Source organism: Hemitrygon akajei, chromosome 8, assembly GCF_048418815.1.
Source record: "Hemitrygon akajei chromosome 8, sHemAka1.3, whole genome shotgun sequence".
In the NCBI taxonomy this organism is placed as follows: domain Eukaryota; kingdom Metazoa; phylum Chordata; class Chondrichthyes; order Myliobatiformes; family Dasyatidae; genus Hemitrygon; species Hemitrygon akajei.
The window spans coordinates 21,347,252-21,364,125 of NC_133131.1; the positions used below are offsets into that span (position 1 = coordinate 21,347,252).

Genomic DNA, 16,874 nt, shown 5'->3' on the forward strand with positions numbered 1-16,874 from the left:
GGATCCTCTTCAGTTTGCGTATAAGGCGAAGGTGGGAGTGGAGGATGCTATCACGTATTTGCTGCACAAATCCCTCTCTCACCTAGATGGGGTCAGTGGTGCTGTGAGGATTACATTCCTGGACTTCTCTAGTGCCTTTAACACCATCCAGCCCAAGATCTTAAGGCACAAACTAACGGAGATGGGAGTAGACTCTCACATGGTGGATTGGATAGTGGACTACTTGACAGAGAGACCTCAGTATGTGCGGTTGGGAGACTGTAGGTCTGACACGGTGGTCAGCAGCACAGGAGCGCTGCAGGGGACCGTGCTCTCTCCGGTCCTGTTCACCCTGTACACATCAGACTTCCAATATAACTCGGAGTCCTGCCATGTGCAGAAGTTCGCTGACGACACGGCCATAGTGGGGTGTGTCAGGAATGGACAGGAGGAGGAGTATAGGAAACTGATACAGGACTTTGTGATATGGTGCAACTCAAACTACCTGCGTCTCAATATCACCAAGACCAAGGAGATGGTGGTGGACTTTAGGAGACCTAGGCCTCATATGGAGCCAGTGATCATTAATGGAGAATGTGTGGAGCAGGTTAAGACCTACAAGTATCTGGGAGTACAGTTAGACGAGAAGCTAGACTGGACTGCCAACACAGATGCCTTGTGCAGGAAGGCACAGAGTCGACTGTACTTCCTTAGAAGGTTGGCGTCATTCAATGTCTGTAGTGAGATGCTGAAGATGTTCTATAGGTCAGTTGTGGAGAGCGCCCTCTTCTTTGTGGTGGCGTGTTGGGGAGGCAGCATTAAGAAGAGGGACGCCTCATGTCTTAATAAGCTGGTAAGGAAGGCGGGCTCTGTCGTGGGCAAAGTACTGGAGAGTATAACATCGGTAGCTGAGCGAAGGGCGCTGAGTAGGCTACGGTCAATTATGGAAAACCCTGAACATCCTCTACATAGCACCATCCAGAGACAGAGAAGCAGTTTCAGCGACAGGTTGCTATTGATGCAATGCTCCTCAGACAGGATGAAGAGGTCAATACTCCCCAATGCCATTAGGCTTTACAATTCAACCGCCAGGAGTAAGATATGTTAAAGTGCCGGGGTTGATTGTATTTAATGTATCTAAGTAAACTACTTAAGAACTTTTTAAAAGCTATTATTAATGCTTTTTGAGAGAGTGATTTAGATGCATAGCATATTTTTACTGAGTAATTTATGTAATTAGTTTTGCTAAAACAAGTGTATGGGACATTGGAAAAAATGTTGAATTTCCCCATAGGGATGAATAAAGTATCTATCTATCTATCTACCTCCCTTGACCATCTCTTTGTTGTCCTGATCTTTGGAACTTTACTCTTTAGCCTCTGCTTGTAAGCAGGTAGGAGAAAGTAAGCAATCCAATTTACCAATATGCGGCCTGGGCATGGAATGGTAGGCATTCCTCATCTTAGTATAACAGTGGTCTAGTGTTTTGGGACCTCTGGTGCTACAGGTTATATGCTGCTGGTAATTGGTAGTGTTTTCTTCAAACACACTTGGTTGAAGTACCTGACTACAATTAGAAATGTGTTGGGATGGACTGTTTCTTGTTTGGAGACAGCATCATGTAGTATCTCAAGTGCTTGATTATAGTCGGCTGGTGGTAGTGTGCAAACTTCAGTCAGGATTATGGAGGAGAACTCCTGAGGTAAATAGAGTAGAGGGCATTTGACCATTCAGGTTTGGGGGAACATGAGTTTGACAAAATTGTCACTGAGAGTTTATCATGAAATACACACCTCTACCTTTTGTCTTTTCCGAATCAGCAATTCGGTCCATACAGAAAATCAAGAAGCCTTCTGTTTTATCGCTGTATCTGGCATGCTGGGAGATGGCCAACTCTTGCTCAGATATAGAATGCAACAGTCCCTCATTTCCCTCGAAAAAGCAATCTTGCCCTCAGGTCCCCAACTTTGTACTCTAGTGATGGCACTTTGCTCACAAGGTGTTGGGTGGAGTGAACCCTGTTACAACCTGGCTTGGGGTCCCCCTTCTTGTCCCACTTATGGTTGTGGCAGTGAACTTTTGTCCGTTTAAAGGTGCCATTGAAAACTTCAGACAATCGTGAAATCTGTAGATCATTAAGTTGATTTAAGAGTACATTGCTTAGAGGGAAATTACATGCTGCAGATTGCAGTGAGAGTAATTCAAAAGAGGTATGTTTAAAACTATATTTAGATGTATTGTCCGCAGCCCACAGCACGCCGCCATGGTTCATCGGCGCCATCACCAAAATCTTAAGGAAGTTTCTACAGATGTGCTATTCTGACTGGCTGCTTGACCACCTGGTATGGAGACTCCAATGTACAGGTTCAAAAAAAAAACTGCAGAAGGTTGTAGTCTAGGCAAGTGGTACCCAACCTCTGGGCCGTGGACCGATACCGGACCGCGAAGCATGCAGGGGTGCAGCGGTAGCCAGAGCGCACCCAGCACATCTTTAAGAAAAAAGCCAAAATAAACAAGCATCGCCTCTGATCTGGGCTGACATTTACGTGCCAGGTGGCACCTAATTAATTAGCTTGTTTATTTCGGCTTTTTTCTTAAAGATGTGCTGGGTGCTCGCCGGCTACCGCTGCTCCCCTGTATGTTCTGCGGCCCGGAGGTTGGGGACCACTGGACTAGGGCATCACCATCAGGATAGATACAAGCTTCCCCATCATTACAGAAATCTTCAAAAGTTGGTGCTTCAAGAAGGTGACATCCATCATTATGGACTTCACCATCTGGATCCTTTTCTCATTCCTGCCATCAGGCAGGAGGTACAGGAGCCTGAAGTTGCACATCCAACAATTTTAACATCTTTCCCATTAGATTTCTGAATGTTGCATGAGCACCACCTCACTAGTCCTCTCTTGCACTAATGTATTTATTTTATTTCTCATTTTAACGTAGTGTGATCTTTTATGCCTTGAATGATATTGCCATAAAACAACAAATTTCATAACCCATATCAGTGATAGTAAAGCTGATAGTGAAGTAGCTGAGGAGCTAGCAGTGATTCCTGCAACAGACATTTCACTAGAAACAAGCCGTGAGCTTGAACTATATATCTATTTATTGTCCTATAACTGATCGTCCACCCATACTAAATAAACTGATTCCTAAGCTCCGGAACCTGGGTCTTAGCACACAGATCTGCAGCTGGATCTTCAACTTCCTCACAGACAGGACACAGGCTGTAAAGATAGGGACAAGCTCTCCTCTACAATCACTCTGAGCACCGGTGCCCCACAAGGCTGTGTACTCAGCCCCCTGCTGTACTCACTGTACACCCATGATTGTGTAGCCAAGTTTCCATCGAACTCAATATATAAGTTTGTTGATGACACCACAATTGTAGGCCACATCTTGGGTAATGATGAGTCTGAGTACAGAGAGGAAATTAAGAACTTGGTGGCATGGTGCGAAGACAATAACCTATCCCTCAACGTCAGCAAGATGAAGGAATTGGTTGTTGACTTCAGAAGGAGTAGCGGACCGCAGGACCCCATCTACATCGATGATGCACAGGTGGAACAGGTCAAAAGCTTTTAAGTTCCTTGGGGTGAATATCACAAATGACCTGACTTGGTCTAACCAAGCAGAGTCCACTGCCAAGAAGGCCCACCAGCGCCTTTACTTCTTGAGAAAGCTGAAGAAATTTGGCCTGTCCCCTAAAACCCTCACTAATTTTTATAGGTGCACCGTAGAAAGCATTCTTCTAGGGTGTGTCACAACCTGGTATGGAAGTTGTCCTGTCCAAGACCAGAAGAAGCTGCAGAAGATCGTGAACCTAGCCCAGCACATCACATAAACCTATTTTCCATCCTTGGACTCAGTTTATACCACACGCTGTCGGATCAGTGCTGCCAGGATAATCAAGGATAAGTCCCACCCAGCCAACACACTTTTTGTCCCACTTCTCTCCGGGAGAAGGTTCAGGAGCATGAAGATACGTATGGCCAGATTTGGGAACAGCTTCTTTCCGACTGTGATAAGACTGCTGAACAGATCCTGACCTGGATCTGGGCCGTACCTTCTAAATATCTGGATTTGACTTGCACTACCGTACTTTCCCTTTCCTATTTTCTAATTATGACTTATAATTTAAATTTTTATTATATTTACTTCGATTTGTACTTCAGGGAGCGCGAAGCGCAGAAACAAATATCACTGTGATGATTGTACGCTCTAGTATCAGTTGTTTGGTGACAATAAAGTATTTGTATTGTATGTTTATGTACTCTCCCTTCAGCCCACAACCCATGAACCAATTATGGTCCCTTAAGAAATACTTAAAAAAAAACTCTGATGTAAAACACCTACTGGTCACCGCTATTCCAACTTGCTAATCGCATCTGCCAGGAAACTCGTTTATCTTTTAGAAGACCATGTTAACTTTAATTTTTCAAATTTATAACACTAAGGATTGGGAATGAATTTTAAAGCAGAAGCTGTATATTTAAGGGGGGGGGGGCTAAAGTTTTGTGAACATCTAATGCTAGGCCAGTTTTGCTGTTGTATTCTTTTATTTTCTAAATAGTTGTGTAATATTTGAATGTCTTCCAATCTGTTAAAACTGTTCCAAAATTTATGAAATTTTAGAAGGTCATCACCAAAATATTCACTTCTTTAGCCTCTGGTTTTGAAACCAGATTTCTCTGGTTTTGATTGCTTTAATTTCTTTACAACATAAAATCCTGTAAGAAGTAGTGGATATGGCCCAATCCATCATGGGTAAAGCCCTCTCCACCATTGAGCACATCTATATGAAATGCTGTCACAGGAAAGGAACATCCATCATCAGGGATTCCCACCACGCAGGACATGCTCTCTTCTCACTGTTGTCATCAGGAAAATATCAGGTTGGTTGTACAGGAACCAACTGTAAGACCCACATCACCAGGTTCAGAAACAGTTAATACTCCTCAACCATCAGGCTCTTGAACCAGTGGGGATAACCTCACTCAACTTCACTCTCCCCATCACTGAACTGTTCTCACAACCTATGGACTAATTCTCAAAGACTCTTCATCTCATGTTCTTGAAAGTTATTGCTAATTTATTTTTTTCTTTTATATTTGCACACTTAGTTGTCATATGCAAATTTGTTGTCTGTCCTATTGGGTGTGGTCTTCCATTGTTTTTTCGATTTGCTGTGTATGCTCACAAAATAATGAATCTCAGGGCTGTATATGGTGACAAATATGTACTTTGGTAATTTATTTGATCTTTATATTTCTTGTCAATTTTCTTGTCATCTATTTGTGTCAATAATGACATCATTTGTTTTTGCTTTCTAATTCTTTGCCAATCCTCAGGCTTGTTACTCTTTGGTGAAGAATCATAAAAACACTGTTTCCATCAAGATTTAGGAATAGTTCAGTTTATTCATTTCTTCCATTATCATGGGCACCAGCCATTTCTAACAGTACCCTGCTTGGGAATGGTCTATCTCAGTGCAGACTAGGTGTTAACTAAGAACTGTTTAGGATGGGCAACGCAGTTCTGCTTTTATTAATCTGTACACCAAATTTGTTTTTTAGGAAGTTAATGCATATTAAATGGGCATTTTATTATTTATACAATCCATAATTGATTATATGGATTGCCAAAGATATTTTCAAATAATTAACATATGTCAGTCTGGGAAAATGAATATTACGATTATACTGTTTGATATTTGTATTTCGATTGTAACTATAGTTTTGATGTCATTTCAGATACACAACACTCTAACTCGTCACACCAGATTATGAAGAAAAGTTACTCTCTTTGAATTCAGCTGGACCATTTAAAAGATTCACTCTTTATTCATTCTTCTTTATTATTTAACAAAAGGCACCCAAAATTAAAACTTTTAAAATGTTTAACTTAATTAAAAAAGACAAAGATAAAAAGGACAGGAAAGAAAAGAAGGAAAAGCGGGAGAAAATGTCAGCATCAGAATTGAAAAGCCTTGAGGAAGTTGGTCTTCGTAGAGGACTTTTTAATTTGAATCGATCTTCAAAGCGTGAGTCAAAAACCAAACTGGAAATATCAGCTCCTATCCCAATAAAAGTAGCCAGCAGTTCAGATCTCAATCTTACTGATATTGATTCAGACACTGTTAGTAATCGAGGAAGCATGGTTTTTGATTCTGAGCAGTTAAGTACTGCCAGTTCCAGTGATGACCTCAAAATCGATGACAGTAGTTTGAAAGGATCAGTACTTCAGCGAGCTGCTTTATTTGGCTCTCTTGCTAAACAGAATTCAGTCCAGTTAGTGAAAAGATTCTCTTTTTCACAAAAGAATCGAGAAGAGACAACATCAGAAATATCAACTCCATCGGAAACCTCGGCAACTCCCTCACCACAAGTTGAAATGAGAAATGAAAACCTTCTTCTTGAGTATCTGGAAGAAATGCCAAGAAATTCATCAAATACATTGATGGAAAGCCCTGATATTCAAATACCAGAAGTTGTGGATAAACGTTTTGCAGCTGATTTGAGGTTACCACCTGTAATGCCACCTTTGCCTATAGAACCGAGAGAACTTGTATTGCAGAGGAGAAATACAGGAGACTTTGGTTTTTCTTTGCGGAGAACAACCATGCTGGACAGAGGACCTGATGGACAAGTGTACCGCAGGATGGTTCATTTTGCAGAGCCTGGCGCTGGTACTAAAGATCTAGCATTGGGTCTGGTGCCTGGTGACAGACTAGTTGAAATTAACAGTAAAAATGTTGAAAATAAGTCACGGGATGAGATAGTTGAAATGATTCGTCAGTCTGGAGACACCGTGAGATTGAAAGTCCAGCCAATCCCTGAATTGAATGAACTCAGTCGATCTTGGCTGAGAAACCATAAAGGAATTCGTCGAGATGCTTTTAGTGTAAGTACTAAGAGAAAATGTAAGTCTTGCTTTTGTCGATTGTTTGACTTTGGAACTATTGTCCAAAACTCTGGATAGATTTTTACTTTTTTATCAGTTGTTAGCTGCATTTTGATTTGATAACTGAAGCACAATTTTTATTTTAAATTTTCACATGCTGTGGGATTATCGAATTTGAATTATTTTCTTTAGTTTGGATCTTGAACTGTTGCATGTGTGCACATTATGAAAGGATATTGCTCCTAAATTTGTTAGATTCATAACAACATGCTCAATTTCCCCTTTTTTTTTCTTGTTATAATTAGTGACATAAACAGTAAAAGATACTTGCATTTCAATTATCTCTGGAGAGTTTCACAGAATATTTAGAAATTTTACTTATTTTTCAACTAGCCATTTCTTATTAACATAACTGAATAACACAAGATTTAAGAAAAATCAGCAATTTTTTGCAAATTAATTATAAGTAGCATTTTATATTTAATTTTGTTGTACCATTGTGTTGCCGTCCTCAAAATTTCATTACCTATCATGATATTGTCATGTTGAAAGATTTATTTGCTTTGGATGCTTTAAATAAAAATTTGATACTGGTCTTGGACAATCAAGCAAAATGTGCAGTAGTGAACAGGTACCTTGTTTTACCTGAGGCTGAGTATACCTTTTCACTTAATTAAAGTGGTAAATAAAATTTGGCATAGTGTAAAAATGGGCCAAGGGACGCAATTTCTTGTTCATCTGGATTACCGTAGTATATCTAGTGATGCTTGTACTTGAGGTAAATAGTAGCATTAAAAAAAACGGGGGAAACTCTAGTAAAGTATTTTGCATAAGTTGTTATCCAACACCTGAATTTCCTTGGCATTTCACATTCATCTGTTGATCCCTTGAAAAATACAACAAAGTGCTTTTAGTTCTACCCATTCTTGTACTTTCTGCAATTCCACTGACTTAAAAACTGGTATTAAAATTCAGAGCAGAAACCTAAACAACTTATCAAAGTGTTGAGCTTTGTGCTTTTCTGGAATCCATTTAAGGCCAAACCATGTTTTAAAAATTGAAATACTTTTGCTCTTGTGGATGCAAGAATTTTGTCTGAATTTTGTGTTTGCTTAGACAGGTGATTTGAAAGATTGATAGATTGGGGTTATAAGTGTTGAGTACCTGACTGAATTTCCTCATTCTCTGATAGCAATTTATCTGTCCAAACTTCCATTTATGAAGCTTGCTTGACCCCCCAGTTTCATTCTTCTAGATCTAATGATTTAAAATAATAATCAGATTTTCAGTTGGATCAAGGAAGATTCATTCTTCTGTATTCAATTAACTTTTACATTTTAATGTAATAAATTTTTTATTAAAAGCTATTTTAAACATGGAAGTAACACTTTAAACATGACCGATGTTTCCAATTGCATGCTTTTAAACATGCCCTATCAAATATGCCAGAATAATGGGCAGAGGCAAAAGAAACTTAATGGCGTGGCTAGGAACATGAAAATCTTCTAGTACATGTCGATGGATCTTCACTGGTGGCAAAGTGAGAATAGTTCGCAGAGGATATGGGATTTTGAGCTTTATAGAAGTATTGAATACAAAAGCAGAGAAGATATGATGATCCTCTATAAAGCTCTGTTTAGGCCATGATTGGATTATTGCACCAAGTTCTGGTAATAGTCTGTTCAGATATTCCTGAGGTGATTTACCAGAATACTTCTAGCATTGAGGGATATTAGCTACGTGGTGGTCAGAATTCCCCTTGGAGCTAAGTAAGCTGAAGAGTATAAGGTGGGGATATATAATGTTAAGATTGGGTTAGATTAAAAAAAAAATGTTATTCCCGTCAGGTAATTTCACAAGGATGAAATTATCTAGGTTTCAGGAAGAATGTTTTTGCTTAGAATAATAATTACTTAGAGCTTGTATCATATGAGGATGGTGGAAGCACAGGGGATCAATGATTTCAAAAGAAACTGAACAGACCTCAAGCAAAATTAATTCTTGTGGTTCAGGAATAGAGCAGGATAATGGAATGGACAAAGTTTCCCTGCATAGAGCTGGAGTAAACTTTATGAGCTGCCTGGCTATCTCCTGTGCAGTGATGTTTTTTCAAGTTTAGAATATATATTTACACATCCTATGAGAATAACAGTTTGAACATGATTCCACAACTTGATTTGTGACCAACTGGAAGTGTGAATGTGAGTGTTTTGAATGTAACTTCTAGGTTACGTGAGGAAAGTCAATCTGTTTAAAGTGTTTTGCACAACTTGAAGGAATAATGATGAAATGGTATGATATCTAAATTTTAACATGAAGGAACATGTGTTCAATATTTTTCTTATGGCCTGATTAATTACATTGATTTAAATTTTGTACCAATTAGTATATCTTTTTTTTCAATTAATTAAATTGGGAGGATGTCTGGTTTCTTTCCACGTGCTTTTTTTATATGCCTCTCAAAGGCAATAGCTTCCCTTGTGGATCTACTACATTTATCCACATTGTAACAATATAATCAAAAACAACAGAACATAAATGTATGGATTACCTAGTCTATAAAAATCAGACACGAGGAAACCTGCAGATGCTGGAAATTCAAGCAACACACTCAAAATGCTGGTGGAACGTAGCAGGCCAGGCAGCATCTATAGGGAGAAGCACTGTTGACGTTTCGGGCGGAGACACTTTGTCAGGACTAACTGAAAGAAAAGATAGTAAGAGATTTGAAAGTAGGAGGGGGAAATCTGAAATTTAGGAGAAGACAGGACGGGGTGGGGTGAAGCTAAGAGCTGGAAAGGTGATTGACAAAAGGGATACAGAGCTGGAGAAGGGAGAGGATCATGAGACGGGAGGCTTAGGGAGAAAGAAGGGGGGGGGAAGGAAGCACCAGAGGGAGATGGAGAACAGGCGAAGAGTGATGGGCAGAGAGAAAAAAAAAGGAGGGGGGAAAATAAATAAATCAGGGATGGGGTAAGAAGGGGAGGAGGGGCATTAACGGAAGTTAGAGAAATCAATGTTCATGCCATCAGGTTGGAGGCATCCCTGATTTATTTATTTCCCCCCCTCCCTTTTTTTTTCCTCTCTCTGCCCATCACTCTTTGCCTGTTCTCCATCTCCCTCTGGTGCTCCCCCGTCCCCCTTTCTTTCTCTCTAGGCCTCCCGTCCCATGATCCTCTCCCTTCTCCAGCTCTGTATCCCTTTTGCCAATCACCTTTCCAGCTCTTAGCTTCACCCCACCCCGTCCTGTCTTCTCCTATCATTTCCGATTTCCCCCTCCCCTCCTACTTTCAAATCTCTTACTATCTTTTCTTTCAGTTAGTCCTGACGAAGGGTCTCAGCCTGAAATGTTGACAGTGCTTCTTCCTATAGATGCTGCCTGGCCTGCTGTGTTCCACCAGCATTTTGTGTGTGTTGCTGTAAAAATCAGAATCGTGTTCAATATCACTGGCATATGTCATGAAATTTGTTAACTTTACAGAAGCAGTACAATGCAATCAACAATAAATATAATCCTGAATTACTGTAAAAAATATATTTATATATATCTTAATAGTTAAGTTAAAATAATAATGCAAAAAAAACCAAACTTAAAAAAAAAAGTTTGAGGTAGTGTTCATGGGCTCAATGTCCATTTAGAAATCAGATGGTAGAGGGGAAGAAGCTATTCCTGAATCACTGAGAGTGTGCCTTCAAGCTCCTGAAATTAAATATAAATATATTTTTAATATTTATATATTAAATGTATTTAAATATAAATATGTATTTAAATCTGGTGTTTTGTACATCAGAAAGATGAATAGGGTGATTATTGAAGTGTGATGATTGTTTGAAATTATTTATCTGGTATGCTTTCAAGTCAGTTTCATCATCCTTCGGGAGAGTATATTCCAAACTGAAATTCCTGGCATTAAAAACAAAAATCTCCCCTTGTCTCTAACTCTTGGCCGATTAATTTAATAAGGTCCCTGATGGCTTTGAACCTTTGTGGCCAGAAATGGTTTCTCATTTATTTTAACAATATTTATTTGATTTTAAGCATCTCCATTAACTGTTTAAAGAAGAACAGTCTTGACTTTAGATAGTTTTATATTTCTGGTACTATTCCAGTAAATCTGCTCGCTCTGTAATCCCTTGATACTCCGCCTAAAATCTAGTGCAATCTGTTTATTAAATCATGGATTCAAACTTGTACTAGTCTTACCGTCTTCAAGAATTTGAGTATATACAGATCTCTACTACCAGTATCATCTTTAAAATTAGATATTGCTTTTCATTATTCCTATCAAAATGAGTTGCTTCATACATTTGTGTTAAACCTTCTGTTTTGCCTTTTCACCAATCTGTGTTCTCTTAAATTTGTTACACTTTTTTCTCCTTCCTGCTCTGAGTAAGTAGTATGGCAGAACCGAATCTTTTGAAAATATGTGAGTGCTGATGCCATTTAATTCCTGTGGTTAAAGGGACATTTTGTATGGTTGTATTTCTAGCAGATGCTTCTGTAGAATTTTGAATTTCAAAAATGGTTTCCATAAGTCACACCACACTGTGTGTTGGTCAGCATTATGCAGTACCTTTTGACTGCAGAAGCTCTAAATTTGATTACAAAACAACAGACTATTACTTGTACTTTTGGAGATGTTTTGCCAGAGTTGTTTTTCAAACTGCACTTGTTTACTAACTATCTCAGAGCGGTTTATAACAAATAAACATACAATTATGTAGATGAAGTAGGAATTAACTCATTTTTTGATGTCCTCTTTATATAATTCTGTGGGGGAACTTCCATTCCACCCGAAGTGCAGTTGCATATTTGTTTTGGAAAGATCTTTCCCTCGCTGGAAATTTTGGAATTCTTACTTACGACAGGTGGTTTTACACATTCTACTTGGAGAAGTTACTTTGTTGTCAAAATTATAGTTACAAAATATTCATGCATATAATATTGACCAGAAACAAGGCTTTGTATTCATAAAATATTATGCTGTCACTGGGTTATCAGGAAATAATTTGGAGCCTCCTCTAAGTAAAGCTTGAATTCTTGATTGTAGCGATGTGAGATGCACTACACAGGAAGTTGAAAATTCTTGCAATACTTTGAGTTACTTAACAGTTATTTTAGAAGTTTCTGTATAGCTTTGGTTTATTTTCCATCTTGGCAGTAGTGCTTTAAATTCTGGAAAAATGTATTAAAAATTATTAAGTGTGAACAATGTTCTATTTCAAACTCTATGGCAAAAAGCTGAGCACATTACATAATTTTTGAGAAGATTGTATTCATTATTACACTTCATGATATTTTTAATATTCTAAACCTTTTGATCATTTGGTTTGTTTAACACTGTTCTTAGGAGTGACACAATATTCCTAAACTTTCAAATGCATCTAGAAATGCTTTGTAACAGTCAAAAACAATTTATAGAACACTTTGTATGCTTTCCTATTCTCAATAACTGAATTATTTCTAATAAATTATGAACTGTATTACACAAAAATACTATCACTAAGGCAGTTACTTAATGTAGCACAGAACTTGTAACTGCAAATGACTAAATGCAAAAAACTGAGCCAATGACTTAATTTATAATGTAAAACAAAGATATAAAGAAACAATGATGATCAAAAACTATTTCTTTGTATGAGACAGAATTGACTTTCACCATCATAAATTCTGCCAGTCTTAATTATATTTGAAGGTGCCTTTTATCCCAGATCATAACAGATGACATGGAAGTCTGTATTTTATTTACAAGAAATAAAATTTGACTAAAAGTCTTCACAGTTTCATTTGTATCAAAACTTTATAAATCCACTTTGCTGTCGACTACTGCTGCTCTGAAGACGTTTTTGTTATTTGTTAGTGAACTCAGATTTTTTCACTTTTTGTGAATTTGTGAGTAAGAACTTTTTCTCTTCTAATGCTTATTACATTAATTCAATAGGAGCTCTGGTGCACAGCAGCTGTAATTTATTTATTTAGAGATGCAGCACAGTTACAGGTTCATATGGTCCAGTGAGTCCACGCCACCCAGTGTGACCAACTAACCTACTAACTTCTATATTTTTGGGATGTGGGAGGAAACTGGAACACCTGGAGGAAACCCAAGCGGTCAAAGGGAGAATGTACAAATTCCTTACAGAGGTGGAAATTACGCTAACCGCTGTGTTACTGTGCCTCCCCTACCATTTTGCAGTGATCTGTAATATAATCAGGCTGCTGAGCAACCCATCATTCCTTCGGAGATCTACCAGGATATTGCCTAGAATGGAATGCCTATAAAGAGACATTCGTTAGACTATGGTTGCTCTCACTAGAGTGTAGGAGCCTGAGGTGTTGCTTTTATGGAGCTTCAAGAAGTTATGAGGGGTAGAGAAAGGGTAGATAGTCAGCCTTTCCCCAAGAGTAGGGTAGTCTAAAACTTGACGATATTGGTTTAAAGATCTGAAATGCAAATTTTACCCACGGAGGATGGTGGGTATTTGGAACAAGCTGCCAGAGTAGGTGGAAGAGGCACATAGAATCACTATGATTTAAAAAGCATTTGGATTGGTAAGGAATAGAGATGTATGGAAAATGGAATTGGTATAACTGGGAATCTCCACCAGAATGGACGTGTCTGGCCAATTGGCCTATATCTTTGTTTTCTGACTTTGACTCATCCACTGAAGACCAGGTAGCAATTTCCAATAACTTTTAATAAGGTTCAAGCATGTAGACTTAAGCAAAATAGATGTTAAAATATTTACTATGCTCTATTCCAAAACTATCATGCAAGGAAATTAAAATCTCTATACATACAGTAAAATTGACTTTCTAAGTAGTTATATAGATTAGTATGATACATAAACATTTGGATCTCATTTCCAAGAGCAGTATTCTCTGTATCTTATAGTGCATTGAATTTGTATTAAAACGGCATAGCTTGCAGAGCACCAGTTCTCAACTTGATTGTCAATAATTTTGCACCTTTGTAATCTAATCAGCAAAAATGGGAAAATAATAGTAGCTCTATTATCATTCCTCTTACAAAATCTAGGCCATTAACAAAACATTATATTTATATAGAAGACCCTTCCTAGAGCATTTGTGGTCAGATGTGCATTAAAAGTCCCAAGTATAGAAACACAATTAAGTTTCTGAGTTGGTTTTTGTTACTCTTCATTCCTGGACAGATTGAATGGAGCTGATAGACTGTTTGATCGGTTGCTTTTTTTTTCTGTAGTGTTCAGTACCCTATGAATCATGGGAAGTTAACTGCCTTCAATAACTGCACATTATAAAGGCAATGATACTTTGGTCTCTTATTGCCAGGGGATTTAATTGCAAGAATAAGGCATCTTAATGCAATAATGTAGAGCCCTAGTAAGGACAGATATTGTTTACAGGTCCACTTACGCCCTCCCCTTCACCGAAGGAAGGATATTCTTGAGATAAATAGTGAAACCAAAATTTACAGTTAGATTCCTGGAATAGGGGAATTTTCCTACAACAAGGGATTAAGTAGGCTGGGCTTTTATTCAGAGGAATAAAACTAGTGTGGAAAATTCTTTCAGGGCTTGATAGGGAGATGCAGGGATGACACTTATCCCAGGCTGTTTTAATGCACAGCCATTTGTAAATAAAAATTAGTTAATTCCTGATCTTGCAAAAAATCTTTAAAGTTAATTAAGTTTTGTTTGGTTGTTTGCCATTCAAGTGCTGTGGAACAGTTTGGAACTATGCTATCAACGTTGATAAACGTTCACACATTCTAACATTGCTTAGTGAAAACAAAGTTTTATAGTTATACTGCAATTATTTTTCAGGGAGGATGTGTTTCCAGTTCAATGTGCTTTTCCACTTAGCTTCTAACTATAAAAAAACTTTAATACAAAATGATTGCTACTTCATAATATAATCTCATTTGTTCAAACAAAAGGCTGTCCAAATGGTGAACCTGTTGCATTTGTTTTTTAGGTTGAAGGGACTAACATGTTGGAATTTTAACAAATAGGAACTTACTAACTGAAACATTTTTGCAATATTTGTTAATCATTGGCATTATAGGAAAGAAGGAAGGTTAGTTGATTGAACTCTGGTACATAAATACATCTTTCTTCGAAGCACTTAAGTTAGGAATTATTCTTTTTAGTTTCCTGCACGGGAAAGATGTATGAAAAGATTTGTATATAGCATCGTACAATTTCAGTTTTGCTATAGAAATAATACATTCTTCAGTTATGAAGGTACTATTTGAGAAATTGAAAAGGAAGCATTTTAAAGTATATTATTCGGAGTGAGGATGTGGGTTTGCCTTTGTGGTTTCAGATAATGAAATATTCAGAGTTGTGTGTCCTTTAAGGTTCAATGTGGTTTTTAGATGTCTTCTTGTGGGCTTTCAAAATGATTCTGTTAGATTATATTTACTTTATTTAGCATCACGTTTCTTTTAATGTATCACAGTAATAAATTCCTGACCAAACAATGTTGTGACTGTGAACTGAGTCATCATGGACACTGAAGCTGTCGCAAAACAAAATAAAATAACTGAAGTGAAACAAGGAGGCATTCTCTTAGAGATCCTCTCAGCAGAGTCTCCCATCCCAAGCTCAAAACATCACATTTTTATACTCTTAAGAACAAAGATATCAGCATGTAATTTGATACAATTTGAAAAGCTACAGTGACATCATTTACTTCAGTATTTTGAGTCTGACAATGCTTCCATTGATCTAGATGTACATATTGACAATGGGAGACGGTTCTGAATGTTCAAACACTAATGCTGGGACAAAATAGTTCACAGGATGATATAGATGTTTCTGAGAACAGAGAACCCAGGCATCCAAAATGTACCTTTTCTTGTTACAATGTTGAGGGATAACTCCCTGAATTTCAACTAGTCAGATTGTTATGAGACAAAACAGATTTGTCCTGAATTGTGCATTAAGTGGCAGGATATGTCCTAAACATGTTAATATAGTAAACGGCCACCTAACTTCAGGATGAGATCAGGGACAGGATTTTCAAGGACAACTAATTAACATGAATGTTTAACAATTGTGTTCCCCTGTGAAGTTTCAATGATACAGACTCAGAATGTCCTACATCCACAGATAGATTTCAAAGACTTTTGAAAGATTAGCTTTATTTATCACATGTACATTGAAAGTCAGTGAAATATGTGGTTTTTGCATCTGTGGTCAACACAGCCTGAGGATTGTGCTGGGGCAACCTGCAAATGTTGCCTCATTTCTGGTGTCAAAATACCATGTTCACATGACCTTAAGGTATCAGTTGAAATTGTGAATAGGTAATTACTATCTACTGTCCATAATTTCATAGCTTCAGAATAACTCCTAATAAAAATATGCAAATTATTTTCTTCAGTAAATTCTCCAAATCCTCTGCAATGGAAGACCAATAGTAGCTAATTTTCAGTCCATGCAAACTCCCTTTTTCTAATACCATGAGCTCTTAATTTACACTTCCCTCTTGTACCTAATGAAGTGAACACTGAGTGTATGTCCGTGGTCTTCTGCTGTTATACTCATTCACTTCAAGGTTAGGTGTGCTGTGCATACAGAGATGCCCTTCTGTATGTTGTTATAGCACTTGTTATTTCAGTTACTGTCACCTTCCTGTCAGCTTGAACAGGTGTGACAACTCTCCTCTGACCTCTCTCTTCAACAAGGTGTTTTTGTCCACAGGACTGCTGCTCAATGGATATTTTTGTTTTTCTCACCATGCTTTGTAAACTCTAGAGACCGTTGTGTGTGAAAATCCCAGGTGATCATCAGTTTCTGAGATACGCAAACTACCCTGTCTGGCACCAACAAACAATTCTATGGTCAAAGTCACTTAGATGACATTTCTTTCCCATTCTTGTGTTAGGTCTAGACAACAACTGAACCTTTTGACCACGTCTGCATGCTTTTATGCATTGAGTTGCTCCCTGTTGATGGCTGATTAGATATTTGCATTAATATATATTAACAGATGTGTTTAA

General features: G+C 37.9%; 1 protein-coding gene across 13 annotated transcripts in view; it reads left to right on the forward strand.

Moving 5' to 3' along the window:
* myo18ab (myosin XVIIIA b) overlaps positions 1 to 16,874 on the forward strand; it is a 218,052-nt gene that overhangs the window by 7,847 nt on the left and 193,331 nt on the right. For all 13 annotated transcript variants that reach the window (XM_073053423.1, XM_073053424.1, XM_073053414.1 and 10 more), the window contains exon 2: positions 5,736 to 6,885. In XM_073053423.1, coding sequence (XP_072909524.1) covers positions 5,878 to 6,885 — 1,008 coding nt within the window. In that variant the 5' untranslated portion in view covers positions 5,736 to 5,877. The remainder of the gene's footprint in view (positions 1 to 5,735; positions 6,886 to 16,874) is intronic.